The sequence below is a fragment of the Mesoplodon bidens genome, assembly GCF_964165515.1.
Source record: "Mesoplodon bidens genome assembly, chromosome: 7".
NCBI lineage: Eukaryota > Metazoa > Chordata > Mammalia > Artiodactyla > Ziphiidae > Mesoplodon > Mesoplodon bidens.
The window spans coordinates 2354181-2379478 of record NC_138164.1 but is presented as its reverse complement, the minus strand read 5'-3'; the positions used below and the strand labels follow the sequence as shown (position 1 = coordinate 2379478).

At 46.3% G+C, this 25298-nt stretch overlaps 1 protein-coding gene across 7 annotated transcripts in view; it reads left to right on the top strand.

Moving 5' to 3' along the window:
- Positions 1-25298, top strand: part of NTM (neurotrimin) — a 395378-nt gene that overhangs the window by 211289 nt on the left and 158791 nt on the right. For all 7 annotated transcript variants that reach the window (XR_014016245.1, XM_081239009.1, XM_081239011.1 and 4 more), the window contains exon 2: positions 713-945. Coding sequence is in view for 6 of the 7 variants with exons in the window: in XM_081239009.1 (XP_081095135.1) it covers positions 713-945 (233 nt within the window). In the remaining variant the exon portion in view is untranslated. The remainder of the gene's footprint in view (positions 1-712; positions 946-25298) is intronic.

Below are 25298 nucleotides of genomic sequence, written 5' to 3'. Positions count from 1 at the left end.
TAGTCTAGCAGTAATTGAACATTTCTGCCCCTGGGTATAATGAGGAGAAATAGCAATGGTGGTGGTCCATATTTAGTTTTGACTTCAAAAGCCTTCTGTTGGAATTCGCTATTCTGAGATGGGAGGAAGAATGTTTAGTAGTTAAAAGCTGGGTTTCTGATCTAGCACACGTTATCTGTGCCATTTGCTAGAAGCATTCAGTGTCTCTGTTCTTCAATTCTTTTTACCAATAGAACCTTCCTCATAGGGTTGGTTTGAGTATTGGGCAACTTAGTACACCCAGAACATCTTGAAAGCAATGTGAGGCATTATCATCATGCACATCATGGAAATCGCAGAGCGAGGGGAGGAGGGGGGTAGTCCCAGGGCCCAGCCATTCTGAGAATGGATGATGGCTCCAGGCTATAACTATTGAATAGTTAGGGGCATTGCAATAGTCCTGTGCTCAGGGGTTTTCAGAAGCACAGAATCACTCAGGACCTGGAAGTCTGAAATAGCCAATGTTCTGAGGCTGCACTTCTGCAAGACCTCGGATGCTGAGTTCCAGAAAGTGCCACTCTGGCCAGAGCAAACAGGAGGTGCGCGTGTACACATTGGGGGCAGGGGACGAAGACAAGGCATGGTGACCAGGCATCTCAGCCTTGCCAGGAAGACCCTGATGGCTCCCGTTTCTCTGCGGTCCCTTGACTTACCCGTCTGGTCCTCCCTCCAGGTGCACGATTGACAACCGGGTCACCCGGGTGGCCTGGCTGAACCGCAGCACCATCCTCTATGCCGGGAATGACAAGTGGTGTCTGGACCCCCGCGTGGTCCTCCTGAGCAACACCCAGACCCAGTACAGCATCGAGATCCAGAACGTGGACGTGTACGACGAGGGCCCGTACACCTGCTCCGTGCAGACAGACAACCACCCGAAGACCTCCCGGGTGCACCTCATCGTGCAAGGTAGGCGGCCTGGGGGCAGCCGGTGCAGGGGCGTCTGAGAGAGCCTGTATCCAACACTTTCACTGTGATTCTCAACTGAGATGAGTCTGTCTGTTCCATCTGGCCAGGACAATTTCCTAATTTTCACTTTGCCATTTGATGCTAAAATTTCAGATCATTTTCCCATTGAATAGGACTAGGATTTGTTTTTTTTTTGTTTATTCTTTGCTTTTGTTCCAATAATACGTTTTCTCAGAAAATTAGTTCCTGATTATTGCTTTCCTTGGCTTTTTTCTCCTCTGAGTTTTTTTTAAGGCTCCATCCAATGCTAAGCTTGCTTTATTTTAAGACCAGCATTTTAGCTCTTCTGGCACTGCGCATATGCCATCCCTCACACAGCCTTCAAAGAAGGCAGAGCCGACTGCAGATGCTCTAAACACCTACCTGGGACATGGCCGTCACAGCCATCTCTGTTGTTTCCAGCTTGTTGGCTTCTTCTCTCAACTGCCAGCCCTGGGTTTCTGATACCACGTCTCACCTTTAATGCCTGTGTCTGATCCCCTGTGTTTTCGTTGCACCCCATTCCCCTCCCCTTCCTCTGAGCCTCTCACACCCGCCCCCAGCTTTTGAGGTCTGTGTTTTTGCATCTCTTGCTTCCGCTGTCTCCATGCTTCCCAGACCCTTCTCCGCTTCCCCATAAGCAGAGCAGGTGCTGGGCATACAGACAACACGCAACTGTGCAGACGGATTCCCAGATGGGGGGCAAGTGCTCAGAATCAGACTTGGCCGCTTTCTGGCTGTGGGACCCCAGGTTACCAACTGTGACTCAAAGTTTCTTTTTGTAAAATGGAGTCAACGTTGCGAGGGTCCGTGGAGGGGATTACATTTTCCATGGACTGATGTGTAAACACTCAGGAGAGGGCCTGGCACACAGAGGGGCTGGTTAAGTGTTAGCTATTTAAAAAAAAATATGCAGCTGCTAGTTTTTTAAACTTTTTAAAAACGTATTTAACTGTGGACCACATCCTTGTTCCTTTACCTCAGAGGTGAAGCCCCCGAGCGATGGAGCCAGATCCTCTGCTGGTCTTTTCTCCAGCTCTCTTCATCCCCCTGAATGGCAGGTCCACAGCAGGAAGCTCCAGGTCCAGAGGCTCCTCCAGCGTCCCCTCCCCTCCTTTCCAGCAGCCCTGAGGGAAGGGGAGAGCTGTGGATGGTAGGTGAGAGCGACAAGGAGCAGGAAAGGGAGGGAAGGGAAGGGAGCTGGGAGAAGGCAGGACAGAGGGCAGCTTGGTCAGGGTTCCGACTGTGAAGGGCGAGGTCGGTGGGCAGTGATGGGAAGAAGACAGGCTGGAGGGAGACCCACACAGGCTCCGGCGGCTCAGGGATGAGGCCAGTGGGGTGGGTGGCGCCCCGTGCTGTGACACAGCTTGGTCACACCAAGTTGTTTTTATTTTATGTTATTTTTCCCTCTTTCTTTCTAAAAGGAAATGATGATGGTTGTTTCCTCTGTTGGTTCTATATATGAAGATCTTCAAACTGCTGGATACAAACAGCATTTTTTAAAGGAAATGGGATTGCATAGACAGTATCAGAATGTATCACAAACAGCAGAGTAGGTATTGTTGCATGAGATGGTGTTGGTGGGCGAAAGTTTTATTATTGGCCAGAAAAAGATTGAGAATCACACCGTTCTGTGAGGGAGTTTGATGGATGCCCCAGTGGCCCAGTTGGTAGCACCAGGGGGTGCGTTTGCAGCCACGCCCCATGCTCCCCCCCATTTCCCCCCCCCCAGTGCACACACTTACTGCTGAGAGTGCCTGACAATGACAGACAGACCTTAGGAACTCTACAGCATCACAGACACTTGCCTTAGGAAGCAGGACCTTTACAGAACTGGAAAATGGAAGGAGTCGTGAAAAACTCCGAAGCCTCCTTGAAAACAAGGATCGTGTTTGTGTCATTGATTTTCCTTAAGGTCCCCTCCCCCTCCTCGCTCACACCCATACACTTCTGCCCTGAGCACCCGGAAAATGCCTCAGACAAAGTGCACATTTAATAAATGCCCCTTGAGGCAAATGGCTGGGTTATAGCCCCAAGCACTTACACAGGCTCAAAGAGGGAAGGTTGAGAGTGTGTGAGCAGGGGGAGGCGGGAGGGGCAGGGCGTGGAGGATGGGGTCTAACATCAATCCTCACTGGTATCCATGGGGATGGAAAGTGTCTAATCCCCAGCTAGGCATTCACACCTGTGGCTTGGCAAGGTGGCCTCTGAGCATGACATACCACCTCAAGTATCAGAATCTCATCTTGGGCTAATTTTCGAATGCTGATGAGTGTATTGATCTGGAAACAAGCTGGGTTAAAAAAGATTCTGGTCTTGTCCACAGACTCAGCCTGAGCTAATCCGCTGTCGATATGCCTGGACCAGGCATTATTGACACTTTAATGAACAGAGGACCATGGCTTCTCGGAGCCAACCTGTCCCTCCTCTTAAAAGCAATCAGACAAACTAAATAGAGCCAGGCTCCCCTGTTTCTGTATTGGAAAGAAGATACATCACCATCCAGGATTAAAAAAAAAAAAAAAAAAAAAAAAAGAAATGTACTTATCTTGGAATCATTTATTGTACTGAACGTAAACCCTAATTCCCAGCAGAATCGGACTTCTGGATTCTGCTGACCTCCCTGTTCAACACTTTGCAGCACGGTGTTGGAATGGAAGACGTTTTAACTTTTCAAAATGGTATTACTGTCATTAAACACATACTCACAGACGGACACACACATAATAGCAGCAGCAGAAAATATCTAAACTCATCTTTCCACCCATGAGTGTGTGTATTTGTGTACATGTAGTCAGCTTCATACACAAATAAACGCACACAGAAGGAAAGTAATATAATTTTCACAGAATTAAGTGAGCTTGCTGAAGTCTGAGATTGTATTTTCCCCCTTTTCTAGCAAATACCCCTACTGCCCCGCTTGGTCTTTGTACTGGGTCTTCTCTCTGGTTGTGGTGCTGTGTGTTTAACTCCTGCTGAGACCTGGTGCCACCCGTGCATCTGCCTAAGTACCAGCCCCTCAGCACTCTGTGCCTGCCCCACCCTTGCCTTCATTCATTCACACATAAATCGCCACTGAGAAACAACTCTGCTTCCCAGTACCCTGGCCAAGCACTCAGCACATGAAGATGAATGAAATGCTGCCCCTGAAGCATCAGTTGCCATTCGTGGGGAGATGATGGACTTGTGTGCCATTTGCCCAAGTCCTCCCCAGGAATTTAGGTTCTGGGAGTGTAGCTGTTGTCTAAGTCCTTCCAGAGCACCAAGTGCCTCCAAACCCTTGGGTCCTCTCAGCCCCCTGGTGTTTGATCAGACATTTTAATAGAGTTCAGAATGACCTATACAGAGACCAGGCTGGTCCGCTTACATGGCAGCCACATTTCCCATGGGCTCCTGGGCACTGGCCAGTCCTCTGGCTCAAGCTTGGGCCTCAGGGCTGGAGCTTTCCTTGGCCCGGGTCTTCTGGAGCTTGGTTCTTAGTGCATCTTCAGCCCTTGCAACCCTCAAGGCAAGCCTTTCACTGGTGGCAAGTTCTAGGTTTGTGCTTGGCTCCCTAGGATATTTTAAAAATCTGTTGATAACACATCATGTCCTCATAGTAAAGGAAAAAGGAAATAGGAGATGCTTGGTTCCTTTTTTTGTTAGTGGGTCCATCTCTTCTCTTCTCACTACCTGTTGCTGTTGCGTTGTATTTTCCCTGTATCTTTTTTTAGGAAGATCGCTCTGGGGCTACCTAAATTCTCCCAAATCTTTCCCATGCTGTTGGGGGCGGGTGGTTTCCAAAGGTCTCGGCAGGACTGGTGAAGTGGCTGGAGTGGGGACAGTGGTCAGGCAGGCCTGGGCTACAGAGAGAAGCCCTGAGGTGGAAGGCACAGGGGTGGAGAAGTGGCTCTGAAGTCAAGCCGTGGAGAGCACCAGCCAGAGGAGGGGAGAGTGTGAAACCCCAGAGGACTCAGGCTGCATGGCCAGGGCTGTAAGACCAGCCTGCAGGACAAGGCTGATGGCGCTTCTGATTCACACTGTCCAGGGCCAGCGTCCGGGAAGGAGCAGGCTCAGGGCTGCAGACAGAGCCCGGGCAGTCATGTGGGGTGAGTGTCAGAGGCAGGTCAGGAACAGGGGGCAGCTTCAGGAAGAGAGCAGTCCTGGAGCCAGTGTGGGAGGGAAGTGAGGGAGAGGACATCTGAGCTAAGGAGCTACTCAGCACAGTGGCTATTTAAAATTAAATGTAAACTAGCTAAATCCAAATACAATTTGGAATTTACTCCTTCAGTCACAGCAGCCACATTTCAGGTGCTACAGCAGCCGCTGGGGACTGGTGGCTCCTGTGTTGGACAGTGCAGATAGAATATCCCCAGAGACCTTGAACTGTCTGCTGGGCAGCAGGTGCTGAAACAAGAATGGGCATCATTGACTTCAAAGGCCGGCTGTGGGGTGGAAAGGGGGATGGGATTTTGCAGACAAGATGGAAATTAGAAAAGATGGTGGTGCTTTAAAAACAAGAGAGAAGTGGGACTTCCCTGGTGGTTCAGTGGTTAAGGCTTCGCCTTCCAACGCAGGGGGTGCAGGTTCCATTCCTGGTCGGGGGAGCTAAGATCCCACTTGCCTCGGGGCCAAAAAACCGAAACATAAAACAGAAGCAATATTGTAACAAATTCAATAAAGACTTTAAAAATGGTCCACATCAAAAAATCTTTAAAAAAAGAAAAACAGGAGAAACTTGTTGAGAAAGATGGAGGCCTGGAGTTCCTCGGTTAGCTACACAGAGTAGGACATCCGGAGTCCAAAACTGTGTCCCAAGGAGCAGAGGCAGAACCTGGGGACTGGATAAGTGGGCGGATGCAGGAGGTACATCCACCAGGACATCGAGACTCTGGCCTTGGAGCTGGGGGAGGGTGACAGTATCACATCTAAAGTGCCCTGTGATGAAGCCTCAGGTAGCAGCAGGAGGCGGGGAGGTGGGGAGGTGTTCAGATACTTGGACTTGGTGATTTTCCGATGCCTTGAATTCTCCATTCAAAATGAGTTTGTGAAAAGTAAGAAATACCAACCAGGGGTTTGCATGCCCACTTAGGCAGCCGGAACGTAATCTTTTAGACCAGAGTGAGGGCGATCCATCTACGAGTTATTAAAATTTGGGTCTAGCGCTTTCCATCTCTTTGACCTCAGGGTGCCCTGCTTTATGAGTGTAATTAATAAAAGGCTGCTTCTCCAGTTCAGCTGCGTATTTTAATCCTTTCCCCTTCTTGATCCTGCTGCCAAACCAAGCTTCTCTGAATATGGAAAAGCTCTACCCCGTCTCCATTGTTTCTTGGAAGAGGCCCCATCCTGGAAAGCTGAGTGAATAAAAATGCTTTGTGGGACTGAATTGTTTGCCAAATTCAGGACAGTATGGAATACATCCCCAGAGCCCTAACTGTATTTGTAAAAGCCCTTATGTGGCAGTGCAGGAAAACTGCCCTGGTGGTCTTCAGGGACATTAGGGAATGTTCTCCTTATCAGCATGCAGAACCCGACTTGGCAGGTCTGCTGCTATACCTGCTGGGCTTCAATCTCACTAAGAGACCTACCTGCATGACAGAGGAAGGTAGAATGCAGTGCTTATAAAAATGGGAGTGGACTTCCCTGGTGGTGCAGTGGTTGAGAGTCCGCCTGCCGATGCAGGGGACACGGGTTCGTGCCCTGGTCTGGGAAGATCCCACATGCCGCGGAGCGGCTGGGCCCGTGAGCCATGGCCACTGAGCCTGCGCGTCTGGAGCCTGTGCTCTGCAACGGGAGAGGCCGCGGCAGTGAGAGGCCCGCGTACCACAAAAAAAAAAAAAAAAAAAAAAAAAAAATGGGGGTATTGGTGTAAAAATAATGCTAATAAAAGCTTTTGGCCCTGTATCAGTTTTCTAGACCCTATTTAGGTCTCTCTTTTGTCACTGGAGCATCTAATCACCCCCTCCCTTTTGTTTGGTCTAAATGAGTTTTCCTATTTCTTCCTGGGCAGAATTAATCTGAAAATCCCTGCTATGGTTTGATAGTTAATTACCTACCTTTTGGAGTCAAACAGCTCTGAAGCTCATGTGAAGGGGGTCCCCTGCTAATGTCTATGGAATGAGACAAGGATGAGAGGAGGAAGCCAGGATGTGGCTGTCCATTCCCTGGGCTGGCGGGATCCCGGAGAGAAAGGGACCAGGCTGCGGAGTAGCCAGCACCAGCAGGTGGCTTGCACACAACAGAGCTTTGGTGGTACCAGCCCTGCATTTACCTGGTATCGTCTCCCTGCTCAGAACCCTCCCCTCTTACCCGCCTGATATGTATAATCGTGTTGCTTTCTAGTCCTGAATAATTAATTGAACTTGTCAAGCCAAACTCATTATTATGATTAAGAGAACAGGAACACTAACTTTTAATTTCTAGATACCTACGCCCCATAGACCCTCCCTACCCAGAACCTGAACAAAAGGGAATTTGAAAAACAACAGATCAAAGGGAATAATATGCTCTAATCCTTACACTGAAAGCAAAGACTTCTGTCTCTCAAGACAGCCACATCCCCCGCTGAAAGCAGCCTGCCCCCTGGCCCTGCGAAGAGACCTTTGCACCATCTAATTTCCATTCGGGCTACATCTCGCTGAGTTCATAGTAGAGGAAGCATCACCGTCCAGCCCTAAGTCCACAGAAGTCACCTTTTGAGTACATCTGCATCCTTCAGCTGCCAGTGGCCTTACAGTAGGTCACATTTGCCATCCCAAACTGCTCTCCAAACCATCTAGCCTCTTCCTTCCCCCATTCAAGATATAGATCAAAATGCACATTTGGCCTGGTCGTAAGACTATACCTCTGAATTCGGCAGAACTTTCAAAAAGTCAGGAAATTAAATTCCACCACAAAATTAAAGTGTTCCTCAAAGCACCCTGGAGAATGACAAGGAAGTAGGGCATTTTACCTGAAATTGATTTACAGAATTTCGACAGCATGCAAATGAGGCAACTCAGTTTTACCTGCTGAGTTTTTAAATTTTTTGATGCAGTTACGGGCCATGGAGAGGCAAAAATTCTTAGTGAGTTTACCCAATTTCAGTAAACCCCCGGAACGTCATCCATCTGTTAAGCCAAGTAGGGTGGAGTCTATTAGACTAAATAAATCTGAGAAAATAGCTATAGTAAAATTTATATAGGCTTAATAATGGAATTTTCTGTGCCTTCTGGTGTTGCTGGGGAGGATCTTTCTGTTTCCTAGGCAGTTGGGAAAACTCGGCACCTGGTGCTTCCTGGTCAGCACAGTAGGTAATAACAGGTCCCTGTCCTATCCGCCACACCACTCAGAGCTCTAGGGAAGCAGGAAGCCCGGATGACCCTATTGCTTCACAGCAAGCCTTATGGGAGTCAGGCAGCCTCCCTCCAGGTAAGCAGTTAGGGCTCCCAAGTGGGGAGGTGTTTAAGCAACCACAGAATTCTTATCCCTTAGGTGGTTTTCTCCAGGGAGTCTGTGCTGCCTCAGATTCCAATACCAGAGGGTTGAGAAAAGTAGCTCTGATTCCTCCTGGATCATATGTAGCCCTGTAGCCTCCAAACAAGATGTGTTGTCGTTTTCTACTGGGGAAAGGGCAAACATGAGATTCTGAGTAAGCAGCATTTCCTAATACATTCCTTTAGATTTCTGTTCCTGTATCACAGGCTCCCTATGGCTTACTCAAATTGAACTTGAAGCAAATATTTTTAATGAAGAATTGTATGAGGTGTCTTTATGGTTTTGTGATCCGTTGGATCTGGCTCATGACTATATTCCTTAAGATTCTGGGTGTCATCCCTATAAGGGTGTGTATAAAGTGATATCAAGGACAGCATCATTGATTTGAAGGCCATGACTTTTGCAAACCACTCAAAAACGTCTAAACCCTCCCTCTTCTTCCTGCCAAATTGAAACGTCTAGCTTCTTACGGCGTGGGGAGAAGTTGGTGACCAAGTCTCTTAGTCCATCTGTTGTCAGATGAGGATTGTCAGCTGTCATCTTTCAATTCCATTTAACAGTATTTGGAAGCCAGGCTCTGGGGACACACGTGTTCAGAGTTCCCGCCCTGTCTAGCAGAGGAGACTGCTGTATTATTTGTTAATAACCCTCTTAAAGGATAACAGGGGTTAGGAATTAGGATGTTTATACGTAGAAATGCCATGAATACACCAAAGGGGAAAAACTGATTTCATCTGCAAGATTAGGCAAAACTACAAGCTTGCGTTTCTCCAGGGTCTTCAGTGGTGAGCAGGATTTGCCAGGGGATCTGGAGAGAAGTGTCCTAGCCCTGGCATGCACAAAGCTGGAAAGTCTGAAAACACCTGACATGTAGGAGGAAGAGTGAGGATGATACGAGGTCCTAGGGCAGGGCTCCTGGGGTGAAACCACTGGACATGGGGCCAGAAAGATGAGCTGCATCTAGGTTGGCCTGTGTGTCCGGGAAGGAGCTCAGTGATGAACAGAAGGATGAGTGTCACGTGGTTTTCCTTGATGTTCTACAAGAGCATCACTTTTATTCCTCAAGGAAGGTTGCATTCGATTGCTTTGGCAAAGGTCAAATATCCAGAAGGCAATCAGTGGAATAGAAAATGACAAGTGCCAGGGGGCAACAAACCTTGGAGGAGAGAGAAGTATTGGAAGGAAAGGATAGATCCAAACCCAGCTGGTCCAGTGCCCCTCGCACGTCCACATACAAAGGGGGAAAGACTGCAAAGAGTCTTTTGTCATCAGGTCAGCATTTAAAGTACTAAAACACATGTTTTATAATTACATTCACACTAATGATGATATCCCCTCGGTGTAGTTAAGGTGCCTTTCTTTGTACACTAGCAAACAGAGCCGTTGGCACTGGGGTGCTTAGCTCTCTCATAGTGATGATTGTGCCAGAGAGCTTGAGGATGCTGCCAAAGGTAAATGAGAACCACAGGAAGGGGTCTGCAGCCCGTCGGGTCTGCCAGACCCACCCACTGCTGGCAGCCACCTCTCACTGGTACCCAAGAGCCGTTGGGTAGAGGAGACCTGGTGTTTCAGATGTCTCCAGGCCAACTTAGGATAGACGGTGTCACCCCTTGGAGTGTATCTTAAGATTTATATTCCTGTTGAGCATTGTCTGTGATAATTTAGTGTCTGATGTTGGTAAGAAATCTAATTGGCTTTTGCTGGAGTTCAGCTCAGTGGAGAAAGACTCCTGGAGATGTTGGAACAAGATGTTTTTTTCTTTTGAGAGATCTTCATTTCATGTTATTTGAGAAAAAATTTATTGATTTAAAATTAGAGCAGTTTAATTTGGTGGCATGTTCTCTTTATGTCTCAATTATACATTCATGTCTTTGTGGTAAACTCAGCTGGTGCGGGGATTAAGAATTCAAAATAGAGGATTTTCACTTGGCAAATAGTGCTTTCTACTGTGATTAATTGGGAGTCTGCCCAATGAACCCAGTGCTGGCTCCGTTGGGGATGGAATAGCTTAGCAGAAAGAAGTACATTTCAGGATTTAGGAGTCCCGGATTCTGGTCTGAATGTTGACATAAGTACCTGGAAAAATGACCTACTTCTATCATCTATTTCAGATTAGACACACTTTATAGAAATGTTTTGATGTATCACCCAATCTAATTTGGAGGAAGGTACCAACTAGAAGGAAGCCGAACCTCGCTAGAAAGTAACGTCCTTCATTTGTGTAATTGTTTATCGGCATAAAGGTTTGCAGGCTCTTCCTTCCCTTTGCCTTATGTTGGCTACTTTTAAACAGTCCTGGTCCTCGGTACCAAGAATGCGTACGTGTCCTGTTGTGGATTTGGGTCTCCGTTCCCAGGAGGCTGTCTGGGTTGCATCCCCTTTCCCCATCCGGGTCCCCTCCTCTGCACTCTGTGTGCCTGGTTTTCTGACCTCTGACCTGCCATCCCCAAGGGAGCATTCCTCTGCTCCCTTGCCATCACCCCCTTTGCTCTTACAATTCCACGGGTCTGGTTTATGCAGGTCTTAGACTGCTATCGTGCCTGCGCTTCAGAAGGGGGACTTGTGCTCCCGCTGGCCCTCACTCTAAGCACCCAAGCTAGCCATGACCTTCCTCGCACCCTTGAGCTAAGGGACCAGAAACTTTGATTTTCCTTTTCCCCTTTCACTCACACATAGACTACCGTGTGTCGAGTACTGAAATACGAGTTGGAATAGATACAAAGATGACTGAGACTGATCCCCGTGATCAGGATATAAAATGGGGCTGAGGCAGAAGCAACTAGGGTTTAAAGGGGGAACTGCTGGGGCAGAGCTGTTCACGAACATCCTGGGACTAAGAGAGATGCTCCTGCGAGCTGGGGAGGTGGCTTGGGTGTCCGGGAAGGCCAAACAGATACAAGGCTTCTGAAAATGATGGTCTGACATTTTAGCTCTCGGCTATTAAAATGAAAATAAAACAGCTCGTCTGCCCACAGCCACTCTGCTCTCCATCACCCACACTTTCTCCACTCGCAGCCACAGTGCTCTTTTCAAGCCTGGATCTGATGGTACCTCAAGGACTTGACCGAGGGCTGCACATCCTGGGACGCCTCCTCTCCACTCCTGGTTCACACCACGCTCCTGCCTCACTGCTCTCATTGCATTTTCCTTTACTTGTTCTTTCTGGTCGTGGAAATGACCAGAAATGGCCTTTCTCCCTTCTCTGCCTTCTGCCTTGCAGCCTTTCCTCTTTTCACCCAGTTCACCCCATTTATCCTTCAAACAGTAACTTGAATGCCACGTCCTGAGGGAGCCTCCTCAGACCTCCTGTCTTAGGGTAACCTCCACCCGGCCTCCCCCAGGACTTAGAATCATGCAGCTCTTTGTATTTCTCACCACAGTTGTTAATTCGGCATTTGTTTTGTGATTAGCTAATTGTGTCTCTTTTCCAAGGAGCCTGTCTGCTTTTGCATTTTATCCCCAGGGCCTAGAACTTAATAGGGGCTCCCAGGCTACTTGTTGGATCATGAATGGACCCATAAACCTTCTTTTTTCAATCATTAAGCTAATGGATTTATTGTGTGTTGAGACTGGCTGTGCTAGGCTAAATAATGACCACCCAAAATATCAGGTCCTAGTTTTTGGAACTGTGAGTGTCACCTTACATGATGACGTCTTTGCAGATGTGATTAAGTTAAGATCTGACATGGAGAGATTGACCTGGATTAACTAGGTGGGCACTAAATGTAATCACATGTATCCTCATAAGAGGGAGGCTGGATATTTGATACAGACACACAGAGGAGAAAGCCACGTGAAGATGGAGCAGAGAGAGACTCCGAGTTGCTCTCCTTGGCAACTGGAGTGGTGTGGCCATGATCCAGGGAGCAGCCGCCAGATGCTGGAAGAGACAAGGAACAGATTCTCCCCTAGAGCATCCAGAGGCAGTGCGGCCCTGCAGGTACCTTGGTTTCAACACAGTGAAACTGATTTTGGACTTCCTGGTCTCCAGAATTGTGGGAGAACACATTTCTATTGTTTTAAACTGCCGAGTTTATGGTACCTTGTTACAGCAGCTGCAGGAAACTAATACACTGGCCTTAAACCCTGTGAATCCCTGGTGGCTGAAAGTCAGAAAAGGTTGGTATTCCAAATCTGCCAGAAGTTCAGGTTTGGCCAATGTGAGAGCTGAAGAAAGAGTCATCTTGTGGGCAGGCTGTTTATTTCTTCTTTAAAGGAATCTCTTTGGACAGCCACGCTTGTGGTGTAGATGTTTGTACAACATCAGCTCCTTTTCCTTGGGGTACCTACAGGAGGTGACAGAATAATCCAAATGCCGAAACAGAGACTCTACTTTTTTTTTTTTTTTTTGCGGTACGCGGGCCTCTCACTGTTGTGGCCTCTCCCATTGAGGAGCACAGGCTCCGGACGCGCAGGCTCAGCGGCCATGGCTCACGGACCCAGCCGCTCTGCGGCGTGTGGGATCCACGCAGACCGGGGCACGAACCCGTGTCCCCTGCATCGGCAGGCAGACTCTCAACCACTGCGCCACCAGGGAAGCCCGAGACCAGCTCTCTTGTTGAGCAGCTACACGTGTAGAGCTTTAGGGCATCTGACTGAGGACAGAAGTTTGTGCACACAAGTAAGAGTGGGCTGGGCCCAGGTTTCCCAGATGGTCCTTTTCCCAAGAAACATGTGTTCTCCTCTGTGTGGGATTTGTTAAGGTTGGAAGTAAAATGAGGTTAATGTTTACATCTTTGTAAAAGTTTCAGGTTTATATGTTTACAAATAAGGGGGAAAGAGTGTGCCAGGCTTTGTTTCGGTTTGGAAGTCTGAGAGTATGGCTTTTGGATTATTGAAATAAAACCAGATCACCCAGTGGAGGTAAGATGTACAACAGGCCAGGAGAAAACGGTAATGGTTAAAATAAGACAGGATAAGCTGTGACAAAGGGAAAGAGAGGCATGGTCATATATACACTACCAAACGTAAAATAGATAGCTAGTGGGAAGCAGCCGCATAGCACAGGGAGATCAGCTCAGTGCTTTGTGACCGCCTGGAGGGGTGGGATAGGGAGGGTGGGAGGGAGACGCAAGAGGGAGGGGATATGGGAACATATGTATATGTATAACTGATTCACTTTGTTATAAAGCAGAAACTAACACACCATTGTTAAGCAATTATACTCCAATAAAGATGTAAAAAAAAAATCCTGCATAGATTGAGAGGAAGTCTAGCCCTACTGGTGATAGCTGGTGACACTGGCAATGTAGGCCAGGGTGGCCCATCGCATTCAGAAGAGCAGGCAGCCCACAGGCAGCACCACAGAAGGTGAGCTGAGACAGGGTCCTTACCATCCCTGCCCCCCGCCGACAAGTATCTCCTGCCTCACCTTTGGCCCAGGCCCCGGGTGAAGAAAGAAGCATTTATAACATAAACTTGTCCTTCCTTCAAGCATTCACTATTCAGATATTTGTTGATCTCCTATGAGCCATGCATTATGCTAGACTCTGGGGTAGAGCACAAAGACCAGATATTTGTCCCCAAAAACAAGAATATTGCTAGAATATTGCTAGCGGGTGACAAGAGAAGTAAAGAGTTCATTGTAGTATAGGGAGAGGGTCGGGGCAAGGACCAGGGGCTGTGGCAGTGCCCCGGAGAGACCCTTACCTCCAAGAACCCCAGGGGACCCCCAAAAGCAAGCTTCACCTTAGTGAAGCTCTGAATAGGGTTAGCCAGGTGAAGTGGGGCAGGTGGGTGGTCCGAGACAGGTGACAGCATATGCAAAGGCCAGGAGATGGACAGGAACGTGGCCAATTCAGGAAACCCATAAGCATCCTTCAGGCAGGCTCTGAGAGGAGAGGAAAGAAGGTGGCAGGTGAGACCAGAGAGATGAGCTCCAGCCAGGTCCCACGAGGTCCTGGAAACTGGCTACAGAGTTTGGAATTTTTCTCAAGGGCATAAAAAGCCCATATTAGGGGAGAAAGGACCCTATTCAGGAAGATTTCTCACAGGGTTTCTGTTTTGCCAAGAGGGCTCCTGGGAGCCAAGTGAAGGCAAGGAGGCCTTGCCTGGGTTGTCAGCCTTCCCCCATTCCTTCCCCTGGGCTCCCAGAGCTGCCGGGAAGAAGAGGCCATGTCAAACCCGGTGTGTAGCCTGTATCCTAGCCTTGAGCGGGTGTAAACTGCTGACTGATGCTCCGACTTGGCTGCAGTGCATTCCCGTGTGGAAGATCAGTGGGGTTGCTGTAGAGGTGAGATGTACAATCTGTCCTCCCTGGGATCATCCTCCCATCTCCCATCTGTCTCTCTGAGGCTGTTTTTCCTTTGATCTTACCAGCACCTTCTGTTTCATTGCCACCTGTACTTTTTGTTGTCTTCTGCCTCTTGCAGCATTTCATTTTTTTCATTTCTTTCTAATCTTGTTCAGGTGTGCTCTCCTCAGCACTCTGTTGTCTGGTCCATCACCTCACACATGTGGCCACACCATCTTCACTTTGACCTTCTGGTCTCCGTCCTGTGCCCCCTTGTGCTCATGGGCTTGTTCTCATGTCTGTCTGATCTCCTTGCTCCCCTATGTTTTCTTTCTGTCCCTCTTCTCTCTCTCCTCCTTCCTGGCCCCTTCTCCTCTGGCATCCCTCAGTGATGCCCATGGTCTTTTCGTTCCAGTCCACAGCCCCGTACCACCCAGCTGATCACCCCCTCTGGCTCCTCAGACAGGCCGCCTCTGTCCTCTGACCTGTCCACTAGGACATTTTCTCCTATAAGTGGCCTCCATGGATTTCCCTCCAACACCAAGAGCTCACATGGCTTTTGTGCAGAGAATAAGATAATCAAGTGCACTTTTTATTTATGTATTTTCATTTTGCTTAATAAGCACATATTGAAATTGAGCTGCATGTCACTCACACTGTATCACTTCCCCTGGGGAGTCCGCATTCAATCTCACTTGAAGTTCTCTCCCTGCGCAGCCCAGGGAGGGAAGATGGTGCATTTAAAGTTTCTTTGTTGAGCTTCAAACATGGTGTGTCTGTGTCCTTTGTCCCTAATGCAGTTGTGTGTGTTGGAGAGGGGGTCGCATCTGTGTATGAGGCAGAAGGGACTCACAGCGGATCATGGTGTATTGGGTTTGTCATGTTTCTTAGCCACAGCGAATGTGACGGACCACAGAGGGAAGGAGGGCTCAGCCCTGGGGCTGGGAACTCCCAGGATGACTTTGGAAGAGGGACCATTCTGAAAGGCTGGTGCTTTTACTCCACCTGACTCTCCACTGATCCACTCAAGAGAATGACAAGTGAAAGTACCAATTGTCAGAAACATCATGGCTGCTCCCCCGGCCGCCTGGACTGCCTGTTATCAGGCCTGGCCTGGCCACAGGCAAGAGCAGCAGGAAAGAGGGGTTTCCTGGAGTGGGGCAGTGGCCACAGTGCAAACATCTAAGCTGAGTTCCAAGGTCTTCCCTGACCCCTCTGGGGTGGAGGGGTCTTCTCAGAGGCTCCAGGCTGGGGTGCTTTACTGGGGTTCAGTGTGTCCATAGATGTGCTGATGTTGGGAGGTTGTTAACATAGCTTCTCATCTAATCTCACTGTTAGAGGCCACTGGAGGAGAACAGGGCACCCAGGCTTTCATCAAGCGGTGATCGTGATATTTACAGCTGTACGTTATTGAACCCTTACTACATGGCAGCCAGGAAGTGGGTGAAGCACTTTATGTATGTTATCTTGTTTAATGCTCAGAACAACCCAGTGCAACAGATGCTGTTTTACCCTTACTTTAGAGATGAGAAACAGGTGCTTGCTAGCCTGGGTAGCGTTCCACATCGGGAGGCAACAGAGCCAGAATCTGAGCTCAGGCGTTCTGACTACACAGCCCCACCGCAGGCACCGTGCTCCCTTTCATGAGCAAAGACTCAGGTTAATCTGACTCAGAGGAGTCTGATTCCCAGGTGGGAATGGGCCCCATGAGCATGGACCACAGGCTCAGACCATTCCAGAACTAAAAGCACCTTGAAGGCCACCTAGCCAGTGGTTCTCAACTCTGTTGCATATCACTGTTACTTGTGGGTATTGCTACGCAGCAGCAGTGTAGAAGGCCTCCCTGCTCCCAGAGATCTGATTCAGTTTTTACTGGGGTTAAAGACATGGCATCCTTATTTTTTTAAAACACCCTGGGTGCTTGTATATTTCACCCATGTTGAGAACCACCGTTCTAATATTACAGATGGGAAAACATGAAACTTAAGAGGTTAACTGGCTTGTCCAAGGTCACACAGGTGACAGGAAGTTATGAGGACCAATCCCAGTCCTGCTGCTTCTCATCCAGGCTTTCCCTTGCCCCTGATGAAAGACAAATCCTTCCTTATGTGTGTGAGAGGACACAGTAGACATGATGGGTAAGAACTTGCCCTGACACATGACTGGGTTAGGATAGTAGCTGTGACCTTGGGCTTCAGTTGTCTGTGCTTTGGGTTTGTCTCTTCTGCAAAGCGAGCATAGTAATAAGGCCTGTCATAGCGAGTTGTTGTGAGGTGATAATGTGACATGATACCACCTAAAGGTTTCATAATCCTGCCCAGCATATGGTAATTATTTCATCATATGGAAAGTACCCTTCATTAAACATCAGTCTTGCTAGCCATTCTCAAAGTAGTCTTAACTTTAAATTAGAAAAAAATAGTGCATAAGTAAAAAATGTTTATTAGACTATAAAATCACTGAGGATGGCATGTGTTCTTAAACTGTACCTTGAACCCAGTCAAAAAATGGACAGAAGACCTAAATAGACATTTTCCCAAAGAAGACATACAGATGGCCAACAGGCACATGAAAAGATGCTCAACGTCACTAATTATTAGAGAAATGCAAGTCAAACTAAAATAAGGTATCACTTCACACCAGTCAGAATGGCCATCGCCAAAATATCTACAAATAATAAATGCTGGAGAGGGTGCAGAGAAAAAGGAACCCTCTTACACTGTTGGTAGGAATTTAAATTGTTGCAACCATTGTGGAGAACAGTATGGAGGTTCCTTAAAAACCTAAAAATAGAGTTACCATATGATCCAGCAATCCCACTCCTGGTCATATATCAAGAAGAGATGAAAACTTTAATTTGAAAAGATACTTGCACCCCAATGTTCATAGCAGTGCTATTTACAATAGCCAAGACATGGAAGCAACCTAAGTGTCCATCAACAGATGAATGGATAAAGAGAGTGTGTTGTATACATACAATGGAATACTATTCAGCTATAAAAAAGAATGAAATATTGTCATTTGCTGCAACACAGATGGACCTAGAGATTATCATACTGAGTGAAGTAAGTCAGACAAAGAAAGACAAATATCATATGATATCACTTATATGTGGAATCTAAAAAATAATAAAAATAAATCTGTACACAAAATAGAAACAGACTCACAGACATAGAAAACAAACTTGTGGTTATCAAAAGAGGAAGGTGGGGAGGGATAAATTAGGAATATGGGATTAACAGATACAGACTACTATATATAAATAGTTAAACAACAAGGATTTACTGTATAGCACAGGGAACTATATTCAATATCTTGTAATTACATATAATGGAAAGTAATCTGAAAAAAAAATATATATATATATATGTATAACTGAATCACTTTGTTGTACATCTGAAACTAACACAATATTGTAAATCAACTGTACTTCAATAAAAAATCAGGAAAAGAAGTTGAGCAAGTTGACATCACCTTCAGGCCCTTGCTGAGGGCTTACCGATGGCATGTCTGGCCACCTCTTGGCTGAGGTGGGCCTAGCATTCAGATCTAGTGTCGCCATGTTGCCCCTAGCATGTTACCGCAAATGGGGCTGCTGTTCTCTCTCCCCTGGTTCTTCTCAATGTCATTACCAGAGTAGAAGTAAAGGCATTTGCAATGCTGATGCTGGAGAATAGCATTAGCACTTACCTTACAGACTAACTAGGCCTGTTCTCTATGGAATTGTTACTCTCAGGAGGCATGACATTTTTCATTATTTTTTTTCTCAATTCTATTTAACAGAGAAGTCATGGTAGAATGGTGTTTCCTCTTGTCCCTTAGCTGATGAAATGCTATTCCTCCCAAGTCTCCCCTTCCCCCATTGGTCCCTTCCTATATGGCTGTTTTACTCTCAGCTTTTTCTTACCTGTTGGTGTCCACACCTTTACTCTTCCATTCTTTTCACCTGGGCTACCTCATATCCGATGACTTGCCCGAGCCCATGACTTCAACTACTGGGCTTTCACTAATGACAACCAAACACATCTTTGTATTCAATGCCAGCAAGACTGTATCTTCAAGAGCCTATTGGATTCACTTCTGGGAAGTTCTGTGATGTGTTCAACATTGAACAAATCATCTCACCCCACTGTCCTCACCACCCCAAATTCTCTCCCTTGTGTATTAGCAACCTTGAAGAATGGAAACACTATATCCCCATTGCCAAGGACAGAGAACTAGAGGTTGTCCTTGATTCTTTCCTTCCTATAGCACCCCTAATTCAGTCAATCACCTGATCCTATAGATACCCCTTGTTCATATCTCCCCATCTTTACTGTCACTGCCTTGGTTCAGGATCTTATCTCATTTTACCTAACCGATTGCCTTATATATAACCTCTGTCCCCTGCTATACATCCTCTGTCCAGTGGTCATAGTAATAATAATAGAAACATTTATTAGGTTCTTACTAGATCATGGGTACCAGGCTTAGCACTTACAAAATCTCACTTAACTCCCACGGTAGTCATAGGCAGTAGGTGAGAATATATCTACACCTTGTAGATGAGGAAACCAAGGCTAAAAGGGCTTACAATCTTGCTAGAGATCATAAAGCTTTCACATGGAAGATGGGGTTTGAACCCGTATCTGTTGTTGAAAGGATGCCCTGGGTGGTTTACCCCCTCCTCGGGAGGCTGAGCTTTTGCTGTACTTTCTCAAAATCATCCTCTTGCTAAGTGCTGCTTCTTGCAGAGAAGAGTCCTTTTTCTTTTATCTTGTGGGGTTTCCCTGTTTCCTCAGCGATGTTGATTTCATTGCATTTTCATAATATTTCATGCTTTAATTTAATGTATTTAGTGCCATTGTACAGTGCCCTGGGCATCTCTGGAGAAGCGAGAATTTTATAAATAAAATTATTATTACAGCTGCTCTGATAGAAGCCCCTGAGCTATTTAGTAGATATACTGATTACTTTCAGTGTTGAAAACTTTCACCTAAAGCCCTTTATGGCCCAAGTTCTCCCTGTCTTTTGCTGCTGTATCCTGCTTGTTGGAGTCTAGACCCAGTCATGCAGCTTTTCTCCTTACTCTCCCCAGAGTTCCCTGTAATGTATTCTGGAAAACATGACCTAGGGTTTTTTTTCATCTTTTTGAATCACTGAAGTTCCAAGACCCGTTTGCTAGACCTATAATATCAGTTTTGCAATGATTCAACCCTCTTTGTCCACTCATGCTAAATAAGACTGCGTTAGTTATTAGACTGCAGCAGAAATCTCTTCCAGGGTAGTCTAGGACTGGATAGGAATTGATCACGACACTTATTTGGAACCCAGAATTTCAGAACTCTAAACTTACATTTAGAGACTTATGTAGACGCAAAATTTGTCAGTCTTGAAAGGGAGCGAAGCCCAAACAAGAGGAATAGGGTGAGAGTCTCTGTGTCCTTGGCCATCATTTTTCGCAATAAGGCTACTTTCTGAAACCTTCCTTCTACCTCAGTCTCATAGCTCTTTACTTGCGAGAGATATGAGAGGGCCATGGTCTTCTATTTATAGACTGTCTGTGATGTGATGAGAAATCCACAGGGTAAGCCAATGGCTGAGCTGTGGTTTCTTCCTGGACATCTCCCAAATCATGCTATTGGATTTGACCTTCTCTCTCTCAACTCCCCACACAGCAGGCTCCTTTTTCAACAAATTATTTTCAACAAATTTTACTCATTCATTCATTCAGTAAAAATTCACGAAAAAACCCAAACGAACATTTTGGCCAACCCAATACATCCCAACTCTATGGCTGGCGTGTACAAGGATAAGCAAGACCGACCTCATTCCTTACTGTTTGGGCTTTGGGTTCCTCACATCTTCTCCTCCTTTCATCTTGACTTGTTTTCGTCTGAAGCAAATATTTTCCTCCTAATTTACAGTTGCATTCAGGATTTCTGAAGAAGTTTCCTAATTAACGAAGAGCAATACACTGTGCTGTCTCCACTCTGTGTTTTTAGAGAACAAATGGGAGTAGCCAGTCTGTCATTACAAATTAGTTCATTCCTCTTCAGACAGTGGCTGGCACATACCTTGCCTGAGTCTTCTTAAGTTATGAAAAACATATTGGCTTTAGTTGTCTGTACTTTTTCCCAGCTACACTGGGAGCCCTAGATGAATGGAAGACATAGTAACTCAAAGAATTTATTGCATTATACATGGTGGCCATGCATAGTTTCAGTAACAGGAAACACAATGAGCTTGTTCAGGGTGGATGTGTATAGCTTTCTCTCCTCACCAAAGGTTGTTGGCTATCTAACAACTGTATTCACTTCTAGCCAAATAAGAATATGAAATGAACTATGACTCAGACGTCTAGGTCAATGAGAAATAAACAGGATGAAGCGTGTTTTGCCCCCAAAGGGAAGAATAATTTCCAATGAAAAATGACTAACCAGAAATATTTAATTTGCTACAAAGGAGGCAGCCTAGAGACCTAATTCAGTTAAGTTTTCCTGCAGCTCAGAAACACCTCACAATCCACATTGTAATCAGAGAACACCCAAGAAACTTTGCATTCCTCGGCCCAGTCTTCTCCAGATACATGGATCACTCAGTGGCAATCTGTATCCCTGCTAAGTGCAAGCCACTGTTGACATTGCTTGTGCTGAGTAAGCACAGTCCACCCTACTGCTGATTTTACGATGAGTTTGGTGGCTGGAACGACTCATCTTTTGTTCCCTCTCTAGAGTCCATCTAAAGAGGTACAAATCTAGGCCCATCCTCACCCTCCCCTTTCTCCAAGTAGACTGTGAATTTAGGAGGCCCTCTTGCCTGGGTCTGGACAGTCCTGGGCTGCTGATTGAAGGCTGGCTTTGTCCGTCTGTCCCTACTCTGTTGGGTATCTTATAGCACTCTCATCGTCATTCTATGTTAGTCCTTTAATAAAAATGGCCAGCTCGCCCAGAGATAACAGAATAGGAATCAGTGGGACCTGCGATTGTCTGCATGCCGGCCTCTCTTGTCAACCTCGTCTCCAATGCATTCTGCCAAACCAACCTCCTCTGGGACCGAGACATTTGAAAACAGTGCAGCAGCCTCATCTCCTGGGCAGTGTTTTTCTCCATCATTTGCTTTATTAAATATTGATTTTCTGTTGCATTATTAAACCTTAAGTCTAGAGCATAAATTCTGGGCTGATACTTTAATCTGGCTCTCCTCAGCTTTTTTTTGGCTTTTGGAACTGATTTTCAGGCCAGATCTCCTGGGGAATCTTTAAGTCAACCCAAGGCCTGAGAGAAGTCTGTCTGCAGGAAGGGGAGGAGCCCAGACTTGAGAGTAGCTTGCTTCCCAGGACAGGATAAAAAAGACTGAGCTTGTGTAAAGCAGATCTTGGCTTTATACTCATACCAGACCCAGAAGCCTGGCCCCCTTGGGATTCAGGTGGTTGTACCAGGAAGGTCTTTTGGAGTCACACCACCAGAACTACTGAGCAGATGACTGGTGTGCTGCATTGATTTTGGAATCAGACATCAGAGCTCTTCAGACATTATCTAATCCATTATCCATTCACCTCCTTTTGTTTTGGTCTCTGTTATTCCTAGGATTTGAGTCATCAGTTCTAATCACGCAATCCTTTGGCTTTTCACTTATTTTGGACCTCTGGTTCATCCTCATTTCATCTTCCTTTCTTTTCTTTCTAAGGACCAGTGGCTGAGTGGTCAACTACGTCAATCCATTGTAGGATGGAGCCATCACACACTTTATAAAACACTTTCTGAGAGATGTAGACATCTCCAGCCAGCTGTCTTAGCTAGGGTGATCTCCACGTTTAATTCCCCATCCTGAGAATAGCCTCCTGGACTGGCATTGCCACTGGCCTGAACCTGGAGATGAGACACAGAAGGAGCATCATGTCTTTGTCTTCATCACTGACAGACAAACAGGAGAAAAACTGGAAGTAAATACTGATGGGAGTTTCCCTGGCAGGACTGGAGTGTGTCAGTGTCTCTTTGGAGGTTTGCAGAGAGCTGTGACCATCTCCTGCCTGGACTTCAGCTCATCCCATCCTTCCCTCTGTGCCCTACTAGGTCCTACATCTTCAGAATTCTAGTGTTAGGAAGTTATGCCAGGAACTGTCAGAGCCTCTGGTGAAAGGCTGGGGTTTAGGAGAAGGGTGAGGACTGTCCCACTCTGGGACAGAGAGGGAGACAACCACCCAGGCTGGCCCCTGACACCTGCCGAATATTAACCTTTAGATGCTGAGGGCCAAGGGCTGACTAAGCCTGTGTGCCCACATCATGTGCAATTGAAAAAGATTCTTGGGGAATATTTCACTGAAAATGCATGAAGGTCAAGGTAGAAGACACTGCTTGCTTCATTTTCCCCAACCTCCCTCATATCCCCAAAGAATAAAGGACGTGCTTTTAACACGCATAGAAACCCCAGGTCCTGTATCTTCCCACAGTTCCTTTCCCCAAACCTGAGTCTCTCCATAATAGGAGATAGGTAGGTTGGTAGTAGATAGAAACTACCACTCATTTGAAGACTGTCAATGATGGGGAACCATCTAGTCATGTATGTCCTATTTCCTTTAGAAGAGCTCTAGCATTTTTTCCTTAATATTAAGCCAAAAATGTGCCTTCTTCTAATGTCTGACTCTTGGTTATTCTCCTAGAACTACATAGAATAAGTTGAATCCTTTGCAGTAATAAAAAGTGCTTGGCCTTGAATAGAGACATGCAAATTTTGAATCTTACTACCCATGGAAATTTCCATAAGTTATAGATCAAAATGGCTGAATATTAACAGTTGTGTATGTTTCAGTCTGATACTTAATCACTCTGAGTTCTGGTTTTCTCATTTATAATGGCCTGAGTATAACCACACATCAGTTTATCATGAGGGGGGATTAAAACTAGGTGAAATACCTAATATTAGGAAGCATTCAGTATTTTTTAAAATTCAATTTGACAAATATTTGTTAAACTCCTGCTATGTGTCAGACACTGTCCTGAGTGCTGGTAGTAGGAAAACGAACCATAAATGGTCCTGACCTCATGCTGGAAATTATAATATTTGACGATGGCTGTTAACGTTCCTTAAGTCTCCCCTTCTCCCCTAAGTAGATAGTTCAAGCATTGCATAGGTTTCTCCTTGTACTTACCTCATTATATTCTAATTATCTCTTTACCCAAAAGATGTAACTCTTTGGGGCTCAAGTATCATCCACTGAATGTCAGATACTGTTCTCAGTAAATGTGGGTTGTTGAATGAATCTCTAATTCCTCATCATTCATTTTGTGAGAGATTCTAGTGTCTTTACTTCTCACTTTAGATGTTCACTAACTTTCTCCCAGGGCAGCCCAGCTCATGGAGTCCAAACACACCCTCTGACCTTCATCCAGTCCCCACCTGTCCTGTTGCTGACCCCTTAATAAAGGATAATATCCTTTCATGCCTCTGCCTCTATTGTCTGTTTGCTTCCCTCAATGACAGTTTCTCCCAGCCCACTCTGTGCCATGGTTAAAAACTCCAGTTGAATTGCAGGAATTCACTCAAATAGTAGAAGAGGGTTTATTGGAAATATGGGCAGGTGCTGTGGAAACAAGTTCAGGAGGAACAGCAAACCCTCTAAGGAGGGCCTGGGATCCTCTTCACTCTCTATCGGGGCTGTGGTCTCCTTATGTTTGCTTCTTTCCTCGACTCTCCTATGACCTCTTGAATCTTTTCCTTAGCGTTTCTCTGGTCCCCCTAACTTCATCTCACATGCGGCCCTGGCCTGCCTCTGTGCACATCCAGACAGCTGACAGATCACAGTCAAGTGACTTGGTTTGGGTGCCTCAAGTTCAGATTAGCAGAATCTCAAGTCAGATGGTCTTCGTATGAGTCAGGTGACCACACTTATTCCAATCACCGAAGGCTAGGGAGGAGATGGAGATAACAGGGTATGTGTCTATTTAGGGTTCTGCTCTCGCAGAACTTGGTATGGGTAAAGGGTCAGCAATTGTCGACTTTCATAAAGAGATGTTTTGTGATGTCTACACGTTAAAAACCACGAGTAGTTTGCACAAACTGTGTCTGCCTCCCCCTGGTTCCTCTCATCTACTTTACTCCCTTTGCTGAGCACTCTGGCTGAGACACAGTCAGAAAATGTGTTCAGAGAACACAAGGCTTCTCTACAAAAAAAACAGGACTTGGGGAAAATCTGTTCATTGGCTAGAAATCACCCTAAGTTTGGTTGGGTGATACAGATATGTTTTGGCCTTACAGAGGAATGAGACTATTAAAATCTACTTTAAAAAAATCAGAGACAGTATTGGAAAGGCCAGTTAATTCCCAGTTCCCCCGAGCACGCAGGCTCACAAGATGTGTAATCCCGTATTTGTGCATCGTGGAGGGCTCCAGGTCCCATAGGAATATTGCAAATGGGTTGGGAGCCCAGGGTCTTTGGGCTATTTCTGTCTCAAGTTAGTTTGATTTTTCCGTCTGAAGCTGTCAGAAACTCAGGAACTGATCATTTGTGCTGGAAATAGCACCACTTGTGCCCTTTGTTTCGATTGCCTTTGCTGTGTTTGATTGGCAAATTTGATTGCTGGCCACAGAAAATTGCATTTGTGTCAAGAGCATTCTGAACGGATCAATGTAAGAGGAGGAAACCAGG